Source organism: Rousettus aegyptiacus, unplaced genomic scaffold (genome assembly GCF_014176215.1).
Source record: "Rousettus aegyptiacus isolate mRouAeg1 unplaced genomic scaffold, mRouAeg1.p scaffold_m13_p_8, whole genome shotgun sequence".
In the NCBI taxonomy this organism is placed as follows: domain Eukaryota; kingdom Metazoa; phylum Chordata; class Mammalia; order Chiroptera; family Pteropodidae; genus Rousettus; species Rousettus aegyptiacus.
The window spans coordinates 821,350-842,234 of NW_023416311.1; the positions used below are offsets into that span (position 1 = coordinate 821,350).

Sequence of the window (20,885 nt, forward strand, 5' to 3'; positions counted from 1 at the left end):
AGCACGGGGGCCGCCGCCCCCCGGGGGGCGCGTGCGGGGCGGGCACTCACATGTGCAGGGACTTCTGCGCCTTCACCACCTCCTCCTTGGAGCCGTAGCGGACCAGCGCGTTGCCGTGCGGCAGGCTCAGGTGGAAGGTGACCAGCGGGCCGTGCTGCATGCACAGCGTGCGCAGGGTCGAGCCGTCGATCTGCGGGCACAGTGGGCTGCTGCTCAGGGGCCCGCAGGAGGCCCGGGAGGCCGGGGGCGGGGCCCAGCCCTGTGCCCTGTCCCCACGCTGCTCGGCTCCTGGCTGTGCTGGGTCCAGGGCACCCCCCTCCACTGGCCGGAGCCTCTGCACCCCAGGAGGCCTCAGGCCTCAGGCCCCAGGCCCTAGGCCCCGAGGTCTGTCTCCCCCACCCTGAGGACAGGGTCCATTCAAGGCTCTGCTTGCGGGGGACCAGGGGTGGCTCTAACGGCCTTGGAGGGGGCTCCAGGGACCGAGTGCGCTGCCTGGGAAGGGCGGGCCGGGAGCCGCCGCACGGGGCCACGCCGTGCCCACGCCCCGTGAGCGCAGGGGGCAGGGGGCGGGGCGCGACGCGCCAGGCCCGGGCTGCGGCCGGCGCCTGTGCCCCTGGTCAGCTCTCAGGCGACTTTACAGGCCGGGCCCGGCCTGGGGCGCCGCACAGCCGTCCCCGACACCGCCGGCCCCACCCCCACTGGCCCGGGCCGCCCTCGCCTCCGCTGGGCAAGACCGGACACCTCGCCCGGGCCACCGTGCGCCCGCGCAGGCCGGGACGCCGGGCCCTCTCACCTGAGGTGTGAGGTTTTTCAGAACGAGCCAGTTTGTGATTCTCCCTGAGCTGCTCTCGCCCCAGCTGGAACCTACGCGAGGAGCAGAAGGGCCGCGTCAGCCCGCCGAGCCCGCCCTGACGCCGCGGCTCCCGCTCTGGCGACCGGGGGGTGGGTTCGGGGTGACCGTTCTTGGGTGAAACTGGGACGAGTGGGGGGCGAGAGCCGAGACCGTGGCCGCGTCGGCCACGCGGAGCCGCCCCGTGCCTCGCCTCGCCTCACCTGGGGTGCACCTGGCGTCGGCACTGGCCCATCCGCCCACTCGCAGAGGAGACGGGTCCCACGCAGACAAGGGTGGCTTCTGGCCGGTGAGCCCCGGCGGTGGGCGGGACGGGGCAGTGATGCTCTTAGGTGGCAGAGGGACCTTCCACAGCTCGTGGGCCAGGGAGGTGTTCGCGACTGGGCCGGGCGCCCACGTCAGCTTGGGGTCGCTGTTTCTGGCTGCTGCGAGGGGAGGGGGAGGGGAGGTTGTGCTTCAGGACTGTCAGACACGCCGCTGCCCACCCCGCACGGGACGGGACGCAGGCCCAGCAGAAACTCTCCTGAGGCCTTGAACCCAAACCACGGCGCCGAAGGAGCGCGTCCCCTCCCCGAGGATCGCGCCCCCTCCGCACAGACCCCGGGACCCCTGCAGTCCTGCCGCTGTTGGGCCCGAGGCTGTCACCGGGGCGGAAGCAGAGAATCTGGGACAGTGACGGGCTTGGGCCTCAGTGCCCACAGCCCGGCCACTCGGGAGCGTCACGAGGGCCACCAGGCGGGTCTAGAAGCCTGCCGCTCACCATGGCCAGGCCTGCAGGTGGCCCCGGTGGGGGGGGGGACCAGGGCAGACGGCGCGGGCGCCTCCCCAAGCCGGGCCAGCAGGCCCCCGCCCCCGCTCCCACCAGGCACAGGGCCCCCGAGGGACTCGGCTGCCTGCCGTGGGTCCCAGCAGAGCCGGACGCGGGGCCAGGCCCGTCTGGCCCGGGGCGGGGCCCACCTGAAGTGCTTTGTGCTGTGCTGCTGAGGGCGACGTAGCTGGAGGCACGAATGGAGGACCAGGCACTAGTTGAAGGCAGCGTGGTGTTCAAGGATGAGGAGGGCCCTGTGGGGGACGGCCGTCAGCCGCGCCCGGGGCACGGCGCAGGGAGCCCCGCACGCCCTCGCCCGGCTGCCTGCTCCACCCACGGCCAGCCAGGCCCGGGCCCCACAGCACGGCCATCCTCCCCACACTGTCCCCCAACATGCGGGCTCCCACCCGCGAGACGCGCCAGGCACACGCCGTGGGCAGGCCCGAGGGTGCGCTCCGCGCCCCCCGGCCCCTGGGACGCCGCGGCGGCCCTGTCTGCCGTCCGGCCAGCCGGAACGAGGCGGCGCCCACCCGCTCTGCCAGGGCCAGCCGGACGCTGGGGCTGCACGTCCTGCCTTACGGACCGCGTGAGGGGGCGGGGGGGGGGGCAGGTGTCCCAGAAGCAGACACTTCCGGTCGCCGCACCCTCCAGTGCCATGGGGCGCCTGCACGGCCCGGGCTGGGACTGAGCACGTGGCTGTAGCAGGGACCCACTAAGAGCGCCCCGGATGGAGGGCCCTGAAGCGGGTCTCACGTCACTGTCCAAGACACAAAGAGCCAACCGGCCTCTGCGGACCAAAGTCCTTTAACACCCGGGACATGGAAACAAATCACGACAGCAAGGGGATCGTGAGACACGCCCGCCCTTACCCCCGTCCTCACACTGCAGGGCAGTGGCCGTGCCCTGCCGGGCCACGGGGACGAGGGCCCCCGCTGGCCCCGCGGCGGCTGGCCGGCTCACTCCGCCTCTCAAGCCCACATGCGGGCTCGCATGTCCCGTGGCGATGAATCCTCGTCGCGGAAAGCCCTGCTCCGTGGGGCCCCCGGGCGCCAGCCCACCCGCCCATGCACCACTGCTCCCGGGGCCCCCGGGCGCCGGCCCACCCCCCCCCACGCACCGCTGCTCCCGTCCCTGAGGTGGTCCACTCCCCGCACAGTGTTGACCGAGAGACTGTTGACGACACTCCCGGGGGTGACGTAAGGGTCAGTCTCGGGGTCGATGTTTGGGTAGCCTTTCCACGGCTCACCAGGGCGGAACTCTGGGAACAAAGGCCTGAGGTCAGTTCTGGCTTCATTGCCCATTTCGGGGTCCACTGCCAAGCACCTGAGACTTTTACTCCCGCAGTCTGCAAGCCTCCCGTTTTTTGATTTAATTTTGTTATAAAATAATGTTATTTTTATATTTATTATTTTGTTATTATGTTTTACATTATTATAAAATAATAAAATTGATTCTAAAACACATGCTGTTATTTACAAACAATTTGCCAGTGTCCACACCAGAAACCAACACTGCGGCCTGGACTGTGAACATGAGCACCCTAAGGTGCTTGCGACAAGTCGCGCGGGCAGTGCACGGCGAGCAGACGAGAGGCCGCGTGCACTTCCAGAAGGGACCGCGGAGGAAGGCTGCCACAGGGCCCGCCGTGTGCCCCCCTCAGTGCCAAGGGCGGGAAGGCCCTGGAGGCCGCTGCTCCCGCCTCCCCTGCCCGCCCCGCCCAGGGCCGGGGCCCCCGCCGAGTCACCACGGCCACCGCGGGCGCCTCACCTGGTGGCCAGTTAGCACTGCTAGAGCCGCTGGGCGATTTGGCACGTGGCCAGCCGTCCCCTGCTGAGGCCGGAGGGCTGGCTGGTGAAGCGCTGCTGTTCATGAAGTCGTAGGGGACAAACGGGGACTCCTCCAGCCTGAAACCACTGGAAATAGCACCTGGGAGGAGAGAGCGGCAGTGCTGGCGACGCCCCCCCCAAGAACCCCCCGAGCGCCCCCCCCCCCCAAGAACGCGCCGAGCGCCTCAGGCCCGCGGGGACGCGCCAGGGCAGACCTCCCCGCTCTCGCCTGCGACCGCGCTTTGGGAACTGTCAGGGAGCCCCCCGTGCTGTGGCCGAAAGTGACAGTGAGCACAGTGCACCCCTGCGGGGTCCACGCGGGGTGCTGGGAGGCCCAGCGCGCGCTCCGCCCCCGGAGCGGCAGGCGAGGGCACGGCGAAGGCCCCTGGCCGGCCCTGTGACCGCGCAGTGCCGGGACGACACCTGTCTCGAGTGCGGGAGGAGCCGGCACTGCGACGCGCCCTGCACGCCCCCCGGCGGGTCCTGGCGTGGCAGCGCCTCGCAAAGGCAGAGCGCGGCCCCGTCACTGGGACGGCTGGACGTGGCGCGCCGAGCGGGCGCGGGGCCCCTGCGCTTCGCGGCAGTGCAGCACACGCGACGGCGGCCGGCGGCGGGAGGGCGTGCGGAGGCCTGGGCGCCGGGGCTCCGGCTGCTGGGGGCGTGGACAGAGCCGGCCGCCGTGGCCGTGGCCCGGGGGCCCACCTCGTCCGAATGGCGGTGAGGGCAGGGAGCCCCAAGCCGCTTTTGTCTCACACGCCTGGGGTCAAAGGGCAGAGGTGTACACACTGCGGCTGCCCAGGGCCCCAGCTCTCCGAGCGGCCTGGGCCTGGCTGTCCCCGAGGGCCCCGGCCTCTGCCGCTCCCCGACACAGGCCTCAGGGCCACACTACGCGCAATCCCGACAGAGCGGTTTCACAGAGAGACGTGGCGTCGTTGGACCTGTTTTGAGGTCACTGCTGGGGGGGGTGGACAGACGGTGAACGTGGCTGCGTGCAGACGCGACATGGCCGGCGCGTGGCGTCTGGAACCGGAAGGGGCACTGCTCGCGGGAGGGCGGGGGCACGGGTCTGCGTGGGGGGCACTCCTTAGGGCCAGGGAGCCACCTCAAACGGCGGCAGCGAGGGGCAGTGTGTCCTCACACACGCTGTGCCAGCGCGAGCCACGGGGACACTGCCCTGGGCCACACACAGTCGCGGCACCAGACGGCACGGGCTCCACTCACGGAGAACGGCCCCGTCAGCCAAAGCCACTGACAGAAAGATGGCGCTGGACAAGCTTTGTTTTTAAGGCAAAAACGAGCATCTCGTACCATGTTTGCTGGAGTTTTGATCCAAAGACGTGTTTGCGGAAATGCTGTCCACTGTCGTCCACTTCCTCAGCCTCGACTGGGGTTCTTTAATACTGTTCACGTCCATGTTTACATTCAAGTTTGAGTTCAAGCCTTAAAAATACAAATTAAACACAGCACGTGTTTCTCCCGGTACGACTTCCACTTCCTAGAAAAACATGCGTCCCTGACTAAAGCTTCCGATCGTGCCCACAGCCCCGTCACGAGCACCGTCCCGCAGGCGTGGCAGAGCCCAGCGACCACGAACGACATGCCGGGCCCCTGGCCCTGGCCCGCCAGGGACAGTGTCAGGAGGGGAGGCCGGTCCCCGGGGAGGGACGGCAGTGACTTCTCCACGCAGTTTTGATGACTTAGAAATTCCTCGGCAAAATAGAAAGGGTTCTAGGCGACCACATCAAGCTTCCCAGTTTCCCTCTGATGAGCGCACGCCCGGGAGCGGTCCCTGAGGGCACGGCGCCGCGCACGGGGCCTCAGCTGCCGTCCTCTGCTGACCGACGGAACGCTTTCCGACGGGCTGGCGAGCCAGAGGACGCTGTCACTCACGCGTGACACTGCCCTGCTTCCAACCGTGGTGTGCCAGGGCAAAACCCCCATAGCCCAAGGTGCAACGTCCTTGAACTTGGCTGACGACACACAACAGACCTAGACGTTCTCGTGGGGCAAGGACAGACACGTGTGTCTTCAATGCAGTCAGAACTTGACCGTCAACCGTGTTTCTTAAAACGTGAACTGGGGCACGCAATGTAAGAATAACCTGAGATGCTCGTTAAAAACGAAGACTTTCAGCGGGAGCCAGAATCTTAATCATATATCCAAATGGTTCTTAAAAGTTTCAAAACGAACAGCTCGAACACCTGAGTCTGGCGGCGAGCGGCATGTGACCCTGTAGCAGCACGAACTCTCTGCCAGCTCCATCTTCAGAGACGGCAGCTCCCCTGCTGCCCCGGGCCCGGCACGCGCGGCCCGGAGCTGGCGGTCTTCCCCGCCAAGGCTCAGAGGATGAAGACCTCGGGCTGCAGGCCACAGAGTCTCAGCGTCTCTATGCGCCCTGCTGCGGCAGCACGCGCGGCCACAGCAACATGCTGACGGCTGACGAGGGAGCATGTCCCGGAGAACTGCATCTACAAAACCTGGCGGCCGGCCAAGTTGGGCACCCGGCCGCGGCTGGCCAACACGTGCCCGGAGAGCCAGCCGGCGCGTGCACAGCTCACGCAGACCTTTCAATGAAAAAAAGGCATCCTCTGCTGCCCACCGGCTAGGAAAGCACTGTGTACGGGAAGGTGCTCCCCCACGGGCCCACGGCACACGTCGAGTTCACAGTGGGGGTCCGTCCCCCTCCCCGCTGAGCCCGAGGCCTCTCCATGGACACGGGTGGCCTGACGGCTTCTGCACACTGCTGTCTCTGGGCCTGGCCACCCGGGGGGCCCCGGGGCATCTACCCGCAGTGGAACCGCTTCTGGGATGCACGGCCGTGGCTGACGGCCCAGGCCCGAGGGGAGCGGCCGGAGGGCACCCAGGCCTGGCGGGGCCCGCAGCCCCGAGCATGCAGGTAACCGACTGCCTTCGACCCCGCTGGGCCGGTGACCAACAAAGCTGCTTTGCAAGAAACCGTTGCAAGGGGAATGAGACAAGCGGCAAATGAACAGGACGTGGAGAATCCAGGTCCTGGTCAGTGCAAGGCGCAGAGTAAGAAGGGGCCCGAGAGGAGACGCACGAGCCTGATGGCTGCAGAGGGAACGCAGTCTGGGGACACGTGGGGGGGGCCGCAGGAGTGCCGGAGCAGCCCCGCCGCCCACCCCGGCCCTGCGCCGCTCCCGCAGTCGCTCGGGCGGCTCAGACGGCGGTCCGACGTCCGGGGGGGGGGACCACGCAAACGGCGCCCCGCGCCCCTCCGTGTGCCCCTCTGGCCACACCCCACGTTGGGGTGCACCGCCCACCTCCCCGCACACCCCCGATGGCGCGTGTGCTCCGTCCGCGTGCAGAGGGACACGCGTCCGAGGTGCGGGACGGGCTGCCCCGGGGCACGGCTGCGGCTCCGCGCAGCTCCCGCCGGGGCGCGGACACGCACCTATGGGGAAGCTGCTGAAAGCGCTGCTCGGCGAGGGCCCCTTGTGCAGCTCGGCCGCGCTGTGGGGCGTGGCGGCGTCCAGGAAGGGCTTGGCGGCCGGCGGCGGGCACGGCGGCGGCTTCCCCAGCAGGCTCGGGTCCAGCTGGCGAGACTGGTGCATCTGCTGCTGCGCGCCGAGGGGCCGGCCCTGGGGGCGACAGCACGGCTGGGGGGACGGCGGGGTCTCGCTGGCGCCCAGACACCCCTCCCGGCCCCCCGGCTCACGCCCGCCTGCCCGCCGGTCAGCGGCGCACCTGCTGGTCTGGCTGCTGCCGGCTCCCAGAAGGCACGCTCCTCTGAGTCTGCACCCTCTGCTGCTGCGCCAACAGCCGCTAGGGACGCAGAACGGGGCTCAGCGCCAGCCGCCATGGCCGGCACGTCCCCAGCAGTGTGCGGCTGGCCCCGCAGAGGCCCGGCCTCCCGCCCTCCCGCGGGACCAAGTCATCTGTCCAGGGTCAACTCCCGCTTTACGGGGACGCTGCCCCGCCAGCCCAGCCCTGCAGGCCGGCGCTGGTCCTTGCCGACGGCCCGGGAGCCAGCGCGGGGCCGTGGCGAGCACGCGGACCCTCAGCGGACGCTCTGCTCACCTGCAGCTGGGAGATCTGGGACAGCTGGCTCAGTTGGGACAGCTGGCTCAGCATGGCCGCCTGCTGGGGGCCGAGGAGCGGGCTGAGGCCGCTGCCGCTGGGCGCGTACTTCAGCAACGAGACGGGAACCTTAGGGCCACAACGGTGAGTTAATGACGCGGGTGGAGCCGGACCGGCACGAGGTGCTGCGTGTTCTAAGTGAGCGAGGGCGCGACCAGAACCCGTGGGTCGCTGGGGCCGCACGCCTGACGCCTGTCTCGGCTTTGCTAACTCGCTGCTCACACGCGTGCGCGTGGGTGACGTAAAGGACAGGCGGCCCTTCGATTGGCAAGTCCGCTTGGCCGCCGTCCTCCAGGCGGTCCGGGGACAGGGGTGGACTGACTCCGCCTGTCGCCCTTTCTTCCCTGACCTCCACCCTTGTGTGATGGCAGCGTCTTCTGAGTCGGCTGCCTCTCCATGCGGGGGACGGGGCAGGGACCCCCACCCCACAGACCGTGCGGGCTCCGGGCCAGGCGGGGGGCCGGTGCGGGGCACTGACCTGAGGGGAGAGCAGCGGAGGAGGCACTTGAGCTCGGAGGCCGGGCTGTGACGCGCTGAGGGGCGGTGCTGGGGGCTGCTGCAGGCCCCGGGCCTGGGCCGTGGCGCCTCCCGCTCCGAACACGCCGGGGCCGCCGTTCTGCGGAAGACACAGCCGGGTGCCGTCAGGCCGGCCGCCGGGCTCGGGGCCGCGGCCACCGTCGCTCCGCAGCGCCGCAGCGCGCACTCACCTGCCGGACAGAGCCCAGGGTCTGCGCGCCCAGCCCCGCTACGGGGCCGAGGGCCGGGCCGGGCAGTGCGCTGCTGGCAGGCGGGAGCTTCACGCTCGGACCGGACAGAAACGGCAAGCTCGGGGGCTCGTCTGCCACAGCGCTGTCCTGAGGGGACGGACAGACAGGTGTGCAGACCAAGCAGACAGGTGCGGGGGGCGGGGAGCCGCGCGGGACAGAGGGCACCGACAGGACAGGCAGAAAACAGAAGAGGTCGCGTTAGTGCTCATTCCAGAGCACGCGAAAAGAACCGAGCACGTTCCACGGGATCAGGAGGAAAAGAGAAAAGCGATCCCCGCGCCGCGCTGAGGCGCGAAGAGGACGAGGAGGCAGACACGCGGCAGGACGCGGCCCTGGCCGGACCCCGCGGCGAGCGCCCGCCGCGCCGCTGAGAAGCCAGCGCCGAGCGCACGGCTCGGCGACTCACCTTGTCGAAGTAGGGGCCGCGCTCCGCGGGGGCGTCCCTGGGGGCCGGGGGCCGCGGGCCGGGGCCCCTGCCGACCGCGCGGCTGCAGTCGCCGGCGTGCGGGCCGTGCTTGTCCAGCTCCGCCCGCTTGTCCTGCAGCACCCCTGTGGACGCGGGCGGCCGCACCGTCAGCGGGAGGGTGCAGCGGAGAGAAAACGCTCCCCCGTGGGGGAGCCGTGCGCCCGGCGAGGAGGCGGGCGGGGGCGCCCCGACCCTGGCGCGCCCCGCGTTGCCCGTGGGCGCGGGCGCATTAGCAGATGCCGCTGTTTCACCCGCCGACCGACGTGAAGTCAGACTGGCATGCGGAAGGCGGACGTGGCCCCGGTCACCTCTCCGCTGCTCAGTTGCTTCCAGCGACCAGAGGAGCAGCAGCAGGGCACGGTGCCCCCCGCGAGAGCTCCCTGCGCCCCCCGCGCCTGCCGCCTGTGACCGCCGCCCCCGCCAGCAGACGCGGCAGCCGGACACCGGGCCCCTCTGCGACACACGGACCCCTCGCAGAGGCCCCGGCCTGCACGGCCCCCGTTGCTGAGAGCGGCCGGCCCGCCAGCTGCCCCCCGCCTGCCCTCTGCCGCTGCGCTGACCGGTGCCCACCGTGTCCCCTGCTGAGCTGACCTCTTCGTGTTTCCTCGATACTGGCGTATCCTGGGCTTGCTGAGCCCAAACCCCGAGACACGGAGTGACACCCCCTCCTCCACAGTGCTCCCCCAGAAGGGTCCCACAGCAAGCCGTCCACGGTCACTCCCACGTGCGGGGCCCCAGCGACAAGTGTCTCTGATTTCCCTCCTGCGCTTAGTCCCACGTCTTTCCTGCCTGCGAATAAGCGAAGCCCCTGGACGCCCCCGGTCGCTGGGACAGGGAGACCAGGCCCTCCCCCGGCTCCGCCCTCGTAGGGCTCGAGGTGGCAGCTCCATCCTCCCAGCCACACAGCCCTGGAGCTGCGGCCTCCGCCTCCCCGGCCTCGTTCTCCCCTTGCCCGTCCTCCGGCCTCGCCCGCCCGTTCTCTGCAACCGCCGCCCTTCCTGAGGGCGCCTGCTGCAGCCGCCAGGGCCACACTCGCCCGCCCCACTGCCGCTGCGGGCAAGCGGAAGAGGAGGCGTCGCTGGCGGAGGACTCGCAGAGCAGCAGTTCAGAAGAGCGGCTGGCTTCCTGAAGTCCCTGCTGTGACCCTCCTGGGCCCGGTGGCCCTGGCCGGCAGCCGAGGGAGCAGGCGCTGCCCCAGCCCGGCCCCCTGGGGGCGCTGCGGGCCTGCGGCTAGCACTGGCCGCCCCCCCCCCGGCCCCCCACTGCCTGCTCCTCCTGTGCTCTCTGAACACCCGCCCCTCCCCTCCCCTCCCCTCCGACAGGCCGACAGCCCTGACCCTGACCTTGACACTGCACTTGCCCTGCCCCAGCTCCTGAGCGGCTCCTCCCTGCCACCCTGGCCCTGGCTCTGACCGGCCAAGGCAGGGAGGCCAGCCCCGCATGACGCCCACCGCGCCCTCGACGAGCTGGTCCAGCCTTCCTTTGATCCCGAACCCTGCGCCCCACGAGGCTAGCACCCCCCACCCCGTCCCAGCGCGGTGCTCCCAAGGGTCGCGCTCAAGGCTGCCGCCAGCCTCTAGCTCACTGGTCTGCTGTCTGGTGCCTGCGTCTGGCCTCAGCTGCCTTCCACCTGCAGCCAAAACTGTTCCCAAAACGTAAACCCAGCGTGCCCCTTCCTGCTTGGACTCCTCTAGCCGCACGCTTTCGGGAGGAGGTCCCTGCCCCCAGCCCCATGTGACACAGCACCTCCCGGGTTGGGCGGCCTCGCCTGGGCCACCTTCCCCGTCGCCACAGCCCACCAGCTGGAGCCACCTGCCGCCCCGTCCCTGGGCCTCCGCACACACCGGCGCCCGGCCTGGCTGGGCCGTTCCGCGCAGGGAGCTGCCGCAGCCGGCGGCGGCGTCACGGGGCGGGCTCTGCAGTGCCTCGCAGCAGGAACCCAGGGCCCCTCCCCGCCGAGGGCCCGTGCGCTGGCCACAAGGGTGGACGCGAGCCCCGCCCGCCTCGTCTTCTCACCTCCGGACAGGTCCGTCTTATTGCTCTGTGCGTTTTCTTCTGGCGAGTCTCTCTGAAGTTGAGAAAGAGCAGCGTGTCAGCAGACCTCAACTCGACAATGGAAACAAGAAATAGAAACTTTGCTCTATGTGCCCCGATCTGTGAAACCGAAGGGGGTCACAGAAGTTCACTTTTCTCTGCCTAATAAAAACGTTCTTTTTCGATGAGGCTACGTAATCACTGTTCGTAGCTCAAACTATAAAAACAAAAACTTTGTGGTCAATTTTGCTCTAGCGTGGAGCTTCCCTCTAGGGCCTCTGTTAGGACAAGAAGGCGCTGAGGCGGGCGGCCCGCAGGCCGGCGTCCACGGGAGGGGCCGCGGGGAGACGCACTCACCGCGAACCCGATGCCTGAGAACTGCTTGACGAACGGGGTGATCCACGCGTCCTCCTGCTTGCTCCCGCCTTTCACCACGCCCTGCGCAGAGGAGAGGAGGGCGCGCCGTGGCCGCCGCCGGACGGACGCGCTCCCGACGGCGCCCGCCAGTGCCCCCAGCCAGCTCTGACCAGAGCTGCCACGCCCTCTGCCCCGGCCCTGGCACCGGCGCCCACCCCCCCCCCCCCGGCAAGGGCTGCGTTCGGGGGCGTTGGCCAGGTTTGGCTTTGTGGGAGTCTCACACCAAACCACGGTCAACACAGCCACGAGGTTCTCGGCACAGTCCCGGGAAACCAGTGTGACCCACGACTGAGTGACGCCGAGAGCACGGAGCCCACAGCGCTGGGGCTGGGCCCCTCCGGCTCGGAGCCGGCCGGGCCTCAGGCGGCCATTCCCGCCACTTCCTTCCAGAAATTCTACCCGTCGGTTCCGTCGGCTTCTACCCTCCTGAGCGCAGCCCACCCAGGCGCGCCCCGCACTCACGCTACCGCCGCCCAGAGCCCCTGGCACCCTGTTCCAGACGCTGGGCCCGGGGCCCCCCTGCCTCCCACCGAGGGTCCCTGGAGCCCCAGCACCGAGCACAGGGCCGGGCCCCCCGGACCCCCAGCAGAGGCGGGCCGTGGCTAGGGACACAGAGGAGGATGAAGAGGCTACGCACCCTTTCCCGCCTCCTTTTCTTGCCACTCAGACCCTGTAAGAAAAGACAAAGTCACAAAACCGCACAGTCCAGTGGGGGGCGGGGCGCGGGGCTGGGCGGCAAGGTGGGCGGAAGTCCCGCTGTCGCTGACTGGCCGGGCGGCAGTGGGAGGCCGCTGCTCCCTCCAGGCTCGGGTCCACTAGGGTCCCAGCGCAGACGGTCACAAGGACCAAATCTCACGTGACACACGAGACAGCACAGACGTGAGGCATCAGGCGACTTCAGCAACACGAACATTTTAAACATGGCAACGGGAGGCGCCAGGCGCAGGGTCCCAGGTTAGAAGGGTCACTGGCAGGGGGCCGCGCGAGCCGCTGGCCACACGGCGCCTAGCGGCCTCTCAAGCTGGGCGGGGGCTGCATCGGAACCACCCGGGGAGCGGGGCCCACGCTGGAAAACGGTGCTCAGGAGGACCGGACCCCGGCGTCCAGCACCGCCTGTGAGGGAGCCCACGCGCCAGGCCTGGGTCCTCAAACTGGCTCTGTGGCAGGAACCCCGGGAAGCCTGCCCGGGACAAGCGTGGCTGCCTGCCAGGCCGCGGGAGGCCTGGGGTGCGGGCGGCCGCCCTCGTGACAGACACCCGTGGTTCCCACGTGCGGCCAGGGCCGAGAACGAGGGCTGTGCACACGGACGCAAAACCGAGCTCGGCGCGTCCCTAGAGGGGTCTGGCACAGGGCCTTTTGGGAATGGGGAAGGGACAGGGAAGGTGGGTGGCGGAGGAGGCTGGCTGGGCGCGGGAGAGGCCGGGACTCCGGGCGAGCAGGTGGAGTGGGGCGCGAAGGGGCAGCGAGCGGAGAGCATCGATGTGGGGACCGCCCCGCCTTCCTCCTACCCAGACCCCCCAGCGGGAGCAGTGGGGAGAGAGGAAGCTCCGTGCCTCAGGTCCCACACAGGGGGCTCAGCCGCAGGGCTGAGGGCCATGTGGGCAGGACAGGGCCGCACCCGCTTGCTGTGGGCCGCCTGCCTGTGAGCCCGGGGTTCCACGGGCTCTGCCCCGCGACGCCCACCTTGGACGACATCTTCTTGGTGTAGGGCGGCCAGTTCAGAGACGCGTTCAGCTCCTGAGACGAGGTCCCAGTCCACATGCCGATCTCCACGTCCTCCTCCTCCTCCCAGCCGGGGGCGCGGCTCCCGGGCAGCGGCACGTCGTCTCCGCACCAGCCGTCTTGCATAGATTTGGGTCCTGAGCGTGGGTTTGTGACACAAAGAGAGCCACACTCGAGCAAAAACGATTCCTCCTGGAGGCCGAGCGAGCACTGGGGGGCGGGGGGAGGGGACGGCCGAGCACCGGCTTGTTTCCCAGACTCGCAGGCAGGCGTGGGCGCTGGGCTGACGGCCCCGGAGCAGGGGCCGCTCCTGTTCCCACGCCAGCGGACGCCTCCCGGCCTCCGCGCGCCAGGCGGGGCGGCAGCGGCGGGACCGCCCGCACGGCGAGGCGCGGGATGCGGGAGAGGGCGTTTCGAGGTACGTTCTCAGGGAGGGCGGCCAAGGAGCAGTGCTGGTCACACGCAGCGCACCCCACCTCTGCGCGCCGCCTTCGCAAGGCCTGCGAGGCGGGATGTCCGCCCGGGCGCCAGGCCCCTCCCCGCACTCGGCTCATCCTCTGCCACGTGCAGGGTCCCCCGGAGCCGGGGCCAGCCCAGCCCGTGACTCGCACCCTCAGTGTCTCGTGTCGGAAAGCCTGAAAGGTGCTTGACCATTTCCAGATACTCTAATTTGGCATACGCAAATCATTGGTAGCTACACTTCTAAGGAAGCTGAGAAAAGGAAACTCAGAAAGATAAAAAACGAGCGTGTCACAAACTGAAGGACCTAAACGGTGAGTGGCACCTCCGTGACGATCCGCGGGGACCCTGGCAAGGGCGCCGACGCCGTCCGGTTACGCCGTGGCGACGAGACGCCCACCGCGGTGAGAGCCCCCGGGGCCGCCCGGGACTTACCGGGCTTGCTGAGGGCTTGCGGACCAGCAGAGCCGGAGCCCCAGGCGGGTGTGCTGGATGCCACGGCGACGGGGTCCCCCCAGCTGGGGCCGCTGTCCACGGGCCTGCCCCACGCGGAGGTGCCGTTATCCACGGTGGTGGCTGGCGTGGGGGGCTCCGCCCAGGGCTCGCCCCAGCCTGCAGAGAGCGTGGGAAAAGGAGTCGTCGGGCATGCGGGGTGGCGACAAGGGGCCCCGCGGACAGAGGGGGCCCCGCCGCGCGCCCGTGTCGCGGCTGCCACCAAACCGGCCCGCCTCGGCGCGCCCCTCCCCCGGGACCAGGCGCTCGGACGGCCTGACCCGCACGTCGCCCTCTGCACACGAGGCACAGGTCTGGCGAGCCAGGCCACCGAGCCGAGCGCGGCGGCCCTGGCGGCGGCGTGAAGCCCAGGGCCAGCGGCAGGCGGGCACCCCCCCCCACATGTGCGGGACAGCGCTGCCCCGAGCCCGGGCGCCGGTACACACACCGTGCCCGAGATCCCAGACGCCCGCCCCTCGGACCCGCGGCTGCTGCCTCGAGGAATCAGACCGAACTTAACACGGCCGACCACACTGGGAAAAACGAGGCGCTGAGCGGTTAGTCCAGGAAAACAGCCCGCGTCTGCACCCGGGGGACAGACACTGCGCAGCCGGGCGACCTGCAGGGCAGACGCGGCCCCGTCGTGGGGGGGGGGCACCCCGGAAGGTGCTGCCTGTCGCGTGCTGCAGTGCACACACACCCGCTGCACTCGACGCCGGGCCAGCGCGGCCCCCAGACCTCGCTCCACGTTGGGGCGCTTCCACCCAGCGGCGAGAGCGAGAGGCAGACGCCCCGCGGAGTGTGTGGCTGGCGCCCCAGGTGACAGCACTTTGCAGCGCGGCCTCCGGCGGCTTCCTCGCAGAACGGGGGCGGGGGGGCACAGCCCTGCCCCGCCGGGCCCCCTTCCCCGCGCGCTCCCCCTGGGTGGGAGGGGCAGGCCTCCGCGCGCACGCCGAACACCCCGTCCGGCACACCGGGGACAGCGGCCACCAAGGAGGAGGCCCGCATCCTGGGACGTGCCGCCCGCACCAGCGGACCCCACAGCGACGACTTACCGGAGCCGCCGCCGGCCTCCGGGTTCGAGACGGCACCTGCGGGCGGCAGCAGCTGATGGCCTTGTGCTGGCGCGTCGGGCCGGCTGCCGGGGGCGCCCCGGCCCCACATGCTGACGCCCCTGTAGTTGTACGAGCTGGGGTCGCCCCAGGCCGCCGTGCCGTCGTCGATCTCCATCTTGCGCCGGATGGACTCTGGGGACGGCTCCTCCCAGCCTGTGGGCTCCGGGCCGGCGGGGGCCGGCATGGGCCCCCCCCGCCAGCCGGTGCCGGGGGGCTTGCCGGGGGCCGGCGCGCCGCCCCAGGACCCGACGCCCTCCTGCTGCTTGCTCCAGTCTGGGGAGCCGGCGGGCTTGGCCTCGCCCCAGCCCAGAGCCTGGCCGGCCTTTGCAGGGTCACTCCAGCCCTGGGGGGCGCTGGGCTTGGAGGACTCGCCCCACCCCGACGAGTTGTTGGGGTTTAAGTTATTTCCCCACGTGAAAGAACTAGCTCTGCCGAGCTCGTTCCAACCGGAGACGGACCTGTCGCTGTCGCTGCCCCCCGAGCTAGACTTCTTGCTGGCCTCGCCCCAGTGGCTGCTCCTGCCCGCGTCGCCCCAGTCGTCCCCGGCGGGGACAGGCCAGCCCGGGTGGGACTTCTGCCCGTCGCCCCAGCCCGGCCTGCCCTTCTGCGGGTCGCCCCACGCGGACTTCTCCTCCTTGCAAGACGCCCACTGGCCGCCCCCGGCCGCCCCCGCAGCAGCACCGTCCTCCCAGCCGCCCTGGCCGTCGGAGCCCTTGGCGTCTGCCCACCTCAGCGGGGGTCTGGGCTCGCCCCACCCCGCCCCGGACGCGGCCTCGTGGCCGCTGGGGCTCGTCTTGCCGGCGCAGGGCCCCGAGCCGGGCGCCTGCGCGGCGGGGCCCCCCCAGGCCTTCCTCGCCCCCCGCGGCGACGCCTCGGTGTCCCAGGCTGTGTTCTGCTTGATGGGCGTCTGCCCCCAGCCGGAGTTGGACAGGACGCGCGGGTCCAGGTCGGCCCTGCTCACGATGCTCTGGAGCAGCGCGTGCGGGTCGAGCTTCCTCCGCTCCCGGCTCTGAGCGTCTCCGGGCGCCCGGTCCTCCGAGCTCCCGTCGCTGTCCCCGGCCCCTCCCGCTCTGGCCCACGGGCCGCCCTGCTCGCTGGCCTGCGGCGGGGCGGGGCCCTGGCCCTCCTCCTCGGCTGCCTTCCACCCGTTTGTGAACCGCTGGGCGCCGTCGCTGGCATGCTGGGCGCCCGGCAGCTGGCCCCACTCCGTGCCGGCGGCGTCCGCGCCCTGCACAGGGGCCGCCCAGCCCCGCCGGCCGCCCCCGGCCCCGTGTCCGCTGGCCCACGACGCGCCCTGGGGGTGCGCGGCCCCCGGCTCCCACGCGCCGCCCGCCTTGCTTGTGCTGCCTTGGAAGCTGGCGCCCCCCGGCCCGTTGGCGCCAGGCGGCACGAGAGCCGCGTTCACAGTGTCGCCGTTAGCTTGGCCGTTGGGGCTGGTGCGCGTGTCTCCGGGGTAGCCGGCCCCGTAGGCGCCCCACGTGGTACCGTGTGAGCCCCCGCCCTGCGGCTCCCCGTTGCTGAGCTGAGGCAGGGCGGGGCCGTGCAGGGCGGCCGGGGCCGGGGTCTGAGGGTGAGGCCCCGCGCCCGCACGCCGCGCCCCCATGCTGCCAGGCGGCTCGCCGCTCTGGGCTGGGCCGGGGCTCGGTAAACTGGAGGTCGTGAAGTGAGTAGTGTTATTTGGTCCGGCCGCTTCAGTGGCGAGAGTCTGAGGTTGGCCACTGAACGAAGCCTTCTGTGTACCACTGACTTCAGAGTCACAAGTCTCCTGAAGGCTTCCCCAGGCCCCCGGGGGCGAGGAGGCCCCCGCTTTCGCGCTGACACTCTGGCTGCCGGGCGCCTGGCCCGCCCCAGGCCCTCGCGGGGCGAGGCCATTGCTCTCCAGCGCTGGCCAGGCACCGTGGTTGCTAGCTGGGTGCAAAGTGCTCGGACTCGGCCCCCCATTTGATGAAGGGCTCCCCACGCCCCAAGCAGTCACTGCCTTGCTGCCGCCTTCCGACCTGCTGCTGGTGGGAGCGTCCGCGGGGACCTGACATGTGCTTATGACGGCTCCGTGGGGGAACCCCCAGGGCGCGGCGCTGCTGCCGCGGGCCACGCCGCCCCCGCCGGCCACCACGAACTTGCTCTGGGGGCCCAGCCCGGGGCTGTCCCGGAGGCCGTCCCTCTCGCCCGCTCGGCCCGAGGCCATGGTGGCGGGGTGTCGCTCTGACTCGGAGCCGGAGGCGGAATCAGCACCCGCGCCCTGCGAAGCCGGCTCCAGGTGTGCGCCCGGGGCCGAGGGCCATGCTGCTTCTCCGGGGGCGTCGTTCACAGCAGCGTTCTGACAGTGTGTGCTAGAGTCACTCGTGGAAGACTCAGGGCCCCGCTGTGAATTCTCATAATGGGATCCGGAATTACTGTGGTTCACGTCTAGAATGAAAAAGGAGAACGTGGTTTTACGAAGCGTTTGAACCAACGACAACTGTGCCACACGCGAGGCGCCCCTCGGCAGGAACGCGGTGCGGCACCGGGCACACCACACCCCGCGCGCACCCCACAGGCAGCAGCTCCGTGCCTTGCCTGCCACGTCCCAGGGGCCCAGGGGAGACCCCCGGCCGGTGCCTGCTGACGGGACGAACCTCTCCCCCAGCAGCAAGAGAAGAAACGCCGGGGTCAGGAAGGGTCGGGCGGCACGGTGCACAGTCCACAGGGAGCGACCCCGGCTTGGGCCGCCCAGAGACAGTCGGGGGAGCGTCCCAGGAGCCCGCCCCACCCTCCCTCCTCGCAGCTTTCCCACGCAGCGGTTTCCGGGGCTGCGGCAAGCCACCCGAAGGAAAGCGCCATGTCCGACCTGAGACGCGCAGAGGGGAGCGCTCTGGTCCCACTGTGCTGCACGGGGGCCCGCCCGCACGGCCGCGCTCGGCAGAGGACCGCGGACACGGGGGCCCGCCCGCACAGCCGGGGCCCGCACTGCCGGGGGCTGGACACTCCTCGCAGGGGCCGAGCCGCAGACAGAATCACGTGCAGCGCTCATAAGTGACGCACGCGCTCGAGTCCTGACCGGGCCCAGCAAGCCGGCCCTGCGCGGGGCAGCGTGGCTCGCGGCTGGTGCGGCCGGTGCGGCCGGCACGGCCCTCAGGCTACGGCACGCGGGGTCTCAGCCCGGGGCGCCGGCAGTGACCGGTGACTCACGAGCAGGGGCGGCGGGAGGACAGAGGCCAGCACCGCGTGCACGGTCACGGGACGCACGCACCGGAACCACCAGAAGTGGCGGCTTCCACGGCCTGAGAGCCGTCCCTCCAGGCTGACAGCCCGCGAGGGGGGTGTTCCCCAGGGAACAGGGGCGTCAGGAAGTCAGTCTGTCTCCCGGGGAGCCCAAGTCGCCACGCCGGCCCCGCGCGGCCCGCCTGCTTCTCATGCACTTCCGTCATGGGGTCCTGCAGACCCCCAGACGCTGGCAGAGCCCGCGACACCTCCTCCCGGAGGAAGAAAGGACCGCCCCGCTTCCGCACTTCCCCTCATCCCCGTGAGTCCCCCACAACCACCTGAGACTTGTCCTCGACACCCCTTTGCACTGCAAATCCCAGACGTGGGCAAGTCCCACGTCGCCCGGTTCCCTCCAGCGCTAACCCGCCTCGGTGCGGCCGGCCTCCCGTGTGCGGGCGTGTGCCTGTGGCACGCTTGCGTGCAGCGGGAATGCGGGACACGAGACCGAGAACGCTAGACAAGACCTCGCGCGTGGAAACAAAGACCGGGATGTGGGTTTAACGCGGGAACGCCAGAAGCGTTGCTGTGACAACAGGAACGCGCCGGGGACGCTTGCTGTGGATGCCCCTCGCGGACGCGGGGCTGCCGGCGCCAGCGCCAGGGCCCCGCGTGAGCCGGGGCTGGGGGGGGGCAGCAATGTCCCTGCGGACCGGGAGCACCGAGAAGGCCGTGGGAAGGGAGACCTGGCCACAGCGGCCACCGCGGATCGTGGAGTGGCCTGTGGGGAGCGGCCCCGGGACCCGCGGTGGTGGACGAGTCCGCCAGGACGGCCGCGTGCTCCTGGATGAGGAGCCGTGACAGTGCCCCCAGTGAGTGCGGCTCTCGGACGCTGCCAACAAGGGTCCACACCGTGATCAGAGCGATTCACATTCACATAAAACAAACGGGGGAACGTGGAAAATCCCAAAGGGAAGCGTCACGGGGTGCAGAGCAGGGGAGGGGGGGCCGCACAACCGCGCGGCCGTCAAAGGCGCCGACTGTCCCGTTGGAGAATACGGACACGTTGCCTGGACGGAAGGAGCCCAGAAATGCCTAAGCACCTGTCAAAGGTCACATGTCAAAGGTTAGCATTTTAAATCGGTAAGAGAAAAGAAATGTTCAATACTTTAGAAAGGTGTTTAAAAATGAGACAATTTTCCAAGTAACTCTAAGTGCTAAAAAATGAAACTGTAAAATTACCAGCAAATGAGAACAGTTTATATTTGAAAGCAAAAAAACCACAGGAAAAATGACACAGATTTGACTACTCACAAAGAAAGCGAACATTTTTAATGTCCGAACACAGACAATTAACGCTCCCAGAAAGCAGCAGCAAGGGCACTGCTGTGTCACGAGGGAGACGGGGCGCCGGGGACGCGAAAGCCCCCCTGAAACCAGGAGGAGATGACGTGTCCGTAACGACACCCCCGCGAGGAAGAGAAGCGCTCCAGCTCGGCTTCCACAGGCCAGCGCGGGGCTGCGGCCCCCACTGCCGAGGCAGGCCTGGCCGTCGCTTAGGAACAGGGGAAGCCCCGGACAGCGTAACACCCCCGCGCGATGCTGGCCGTGTGGGGCAGCTCCAGCGCGGCGCCCTCCGATGCAGTCGAGGACGCAGGGTGCCCCACGAGCAGACGCTGGGAATGGGCTGTGTGGGAGCCCTGACGCCAGCAGTGACGAGAGCTTCAGACGCGGGACACATGCCACCCAGCGACACCCCCCCCCCAACAGCCGCCGTTCCTGTCGGTGGGGCGCCAGGAGGAAAAGGGAAACGAGACGTTTTCTTCTGGGACCAGAAAACGACACTGCAACGGGAAGCCCAGTCAGAAAACGTAACTGTTGATTCTACAGTGGAACTGAGCAAGCTGAAGGGAAACCCCGGCTGTGCCCACGGGCCGCGGCCGAGGGCGCAGGAGAAGCCGTGGCACACGCGGGGCGCGGCGGCTGCCGGCGCCCGATACACGTACCGAGTGACACTGGCTGTTTAATGTGCAGTTAAAACTTCGGTTAACTGCGTCAGTAACTACCCGAACCACTAGAAGGAGAAAAAAATAAAAATAAAAACCCTGATCCATCCAACAGATACAGAGAACGCACTAAGAATTACTTCCAAGTTGTGGTTAACACGTAACACAAAACGAAGTGCCCGGCACGGACTTCAACGCGTCCATAATCACGCCGTGGGTCGATCTGCTTGTGTATAAAAGCTCTACGAACTGGGTCAAGAAAAGAAAAACAAACCCAAGGAGCACGCTTGGCAAAAGTCATTCCTGAAACAGCAAGACGATACAGGAAAACGGGGTCGGGGGGATCACAGTGATGGACACCACCAAGAAACGCTGACAAATTTTAAAGAAAGCACTAGTAACACCAGATTTTTAAAATTCAAGGGCAAAAGCATTATAAAGGGTAAGAGAGTCTGTGTTTATATCAGAAACCAATTAAAAAAGTATAAACGTCTAAGAATCTTTATATAACAAACCTTAGTATCAAAACACATAAAACCAAATGAAGACAGAAAACTGGAGAAATGCAAAACCGTGTGCTTTGAAAACAGGTAAGCCAACATCTTTTTCTTGGACAAATAACCATGAAACAAGCATAAAAGG

General features: G+C 68.9%; 1 protein-coding gene across 1 annotated transcript in view; it reads right to left on the bottom strand.

Annotated features, from left to right (window-relative positions):
- TNRC6A (trinucleotide repeat containing adaptor 6A) overlaps positions 1–20,885 on the bottom strand; it is a 98,801-nt gene that overhangs the window by 2,594 nt on the left and 75,322 nt on the right. The window contains exons 5-23 of the mRNA XM_036225862.1: positions 14,998–17,463; positions 13,886–14,062; positions 12,953–13,128; positions 11,907–11,939; positions 11,210–11,290; positions 10,835–10,886; positions 8,759–8,901; positions 8,293–8,439; positions 8,064–8,201; positions 7,526–7,654; positions 7,193–7,270; positions 6,900–7,104; positions 4,793–4,924; positions 3,426–3,584; positions 2,776–2,916; positions 1,808–1,912; positions 1,054–1,275; positions 794–864; positions 51–190 (exon numbers count right to left, since the gene is read on the bottom strand). Coding sequence (XP_036081755.1) covers positions 51–190; positions 794–864; positions 1,054–1,275; positions 1,808–1,912; positions 2,776–2,916; positions 3,426–3,584; positions 4,793–4,924; positions 6,900–7,104; positions 7,193–7,270; positions 7,526–7,654; positions 8,064–8,201; positions 8,293–8,439; positions 8,759–8,901; positions 10,835–10,886; positions 11,210–11,290; positions 11,907–11,939; positions 12,953–13,128; positions 13,886–14,062; positions 14,998–17,463 — 4,795 coding nt within the window. The remainder of the gene's footprint in view (positions 1–50; positions 191–793; positions 865–1,053; positions 1,276–1,807; positions 1,913–2,775; positions 2,917–3,425; positions 3,585–4,792; positions 4,925–6,899; positions 7,105–7,192; positions 7,271–7,525; positions 7,655–8,063; positions 8,202–8,292; positions 8,440–8,758; positions 8,902–10,834; positions 10,887–11,209; positions 11,291–11,906; positions 11,940–12,952; positions 13,129–13,885; positions 14,063–14,997; positions 17,464–20,885) is intronic.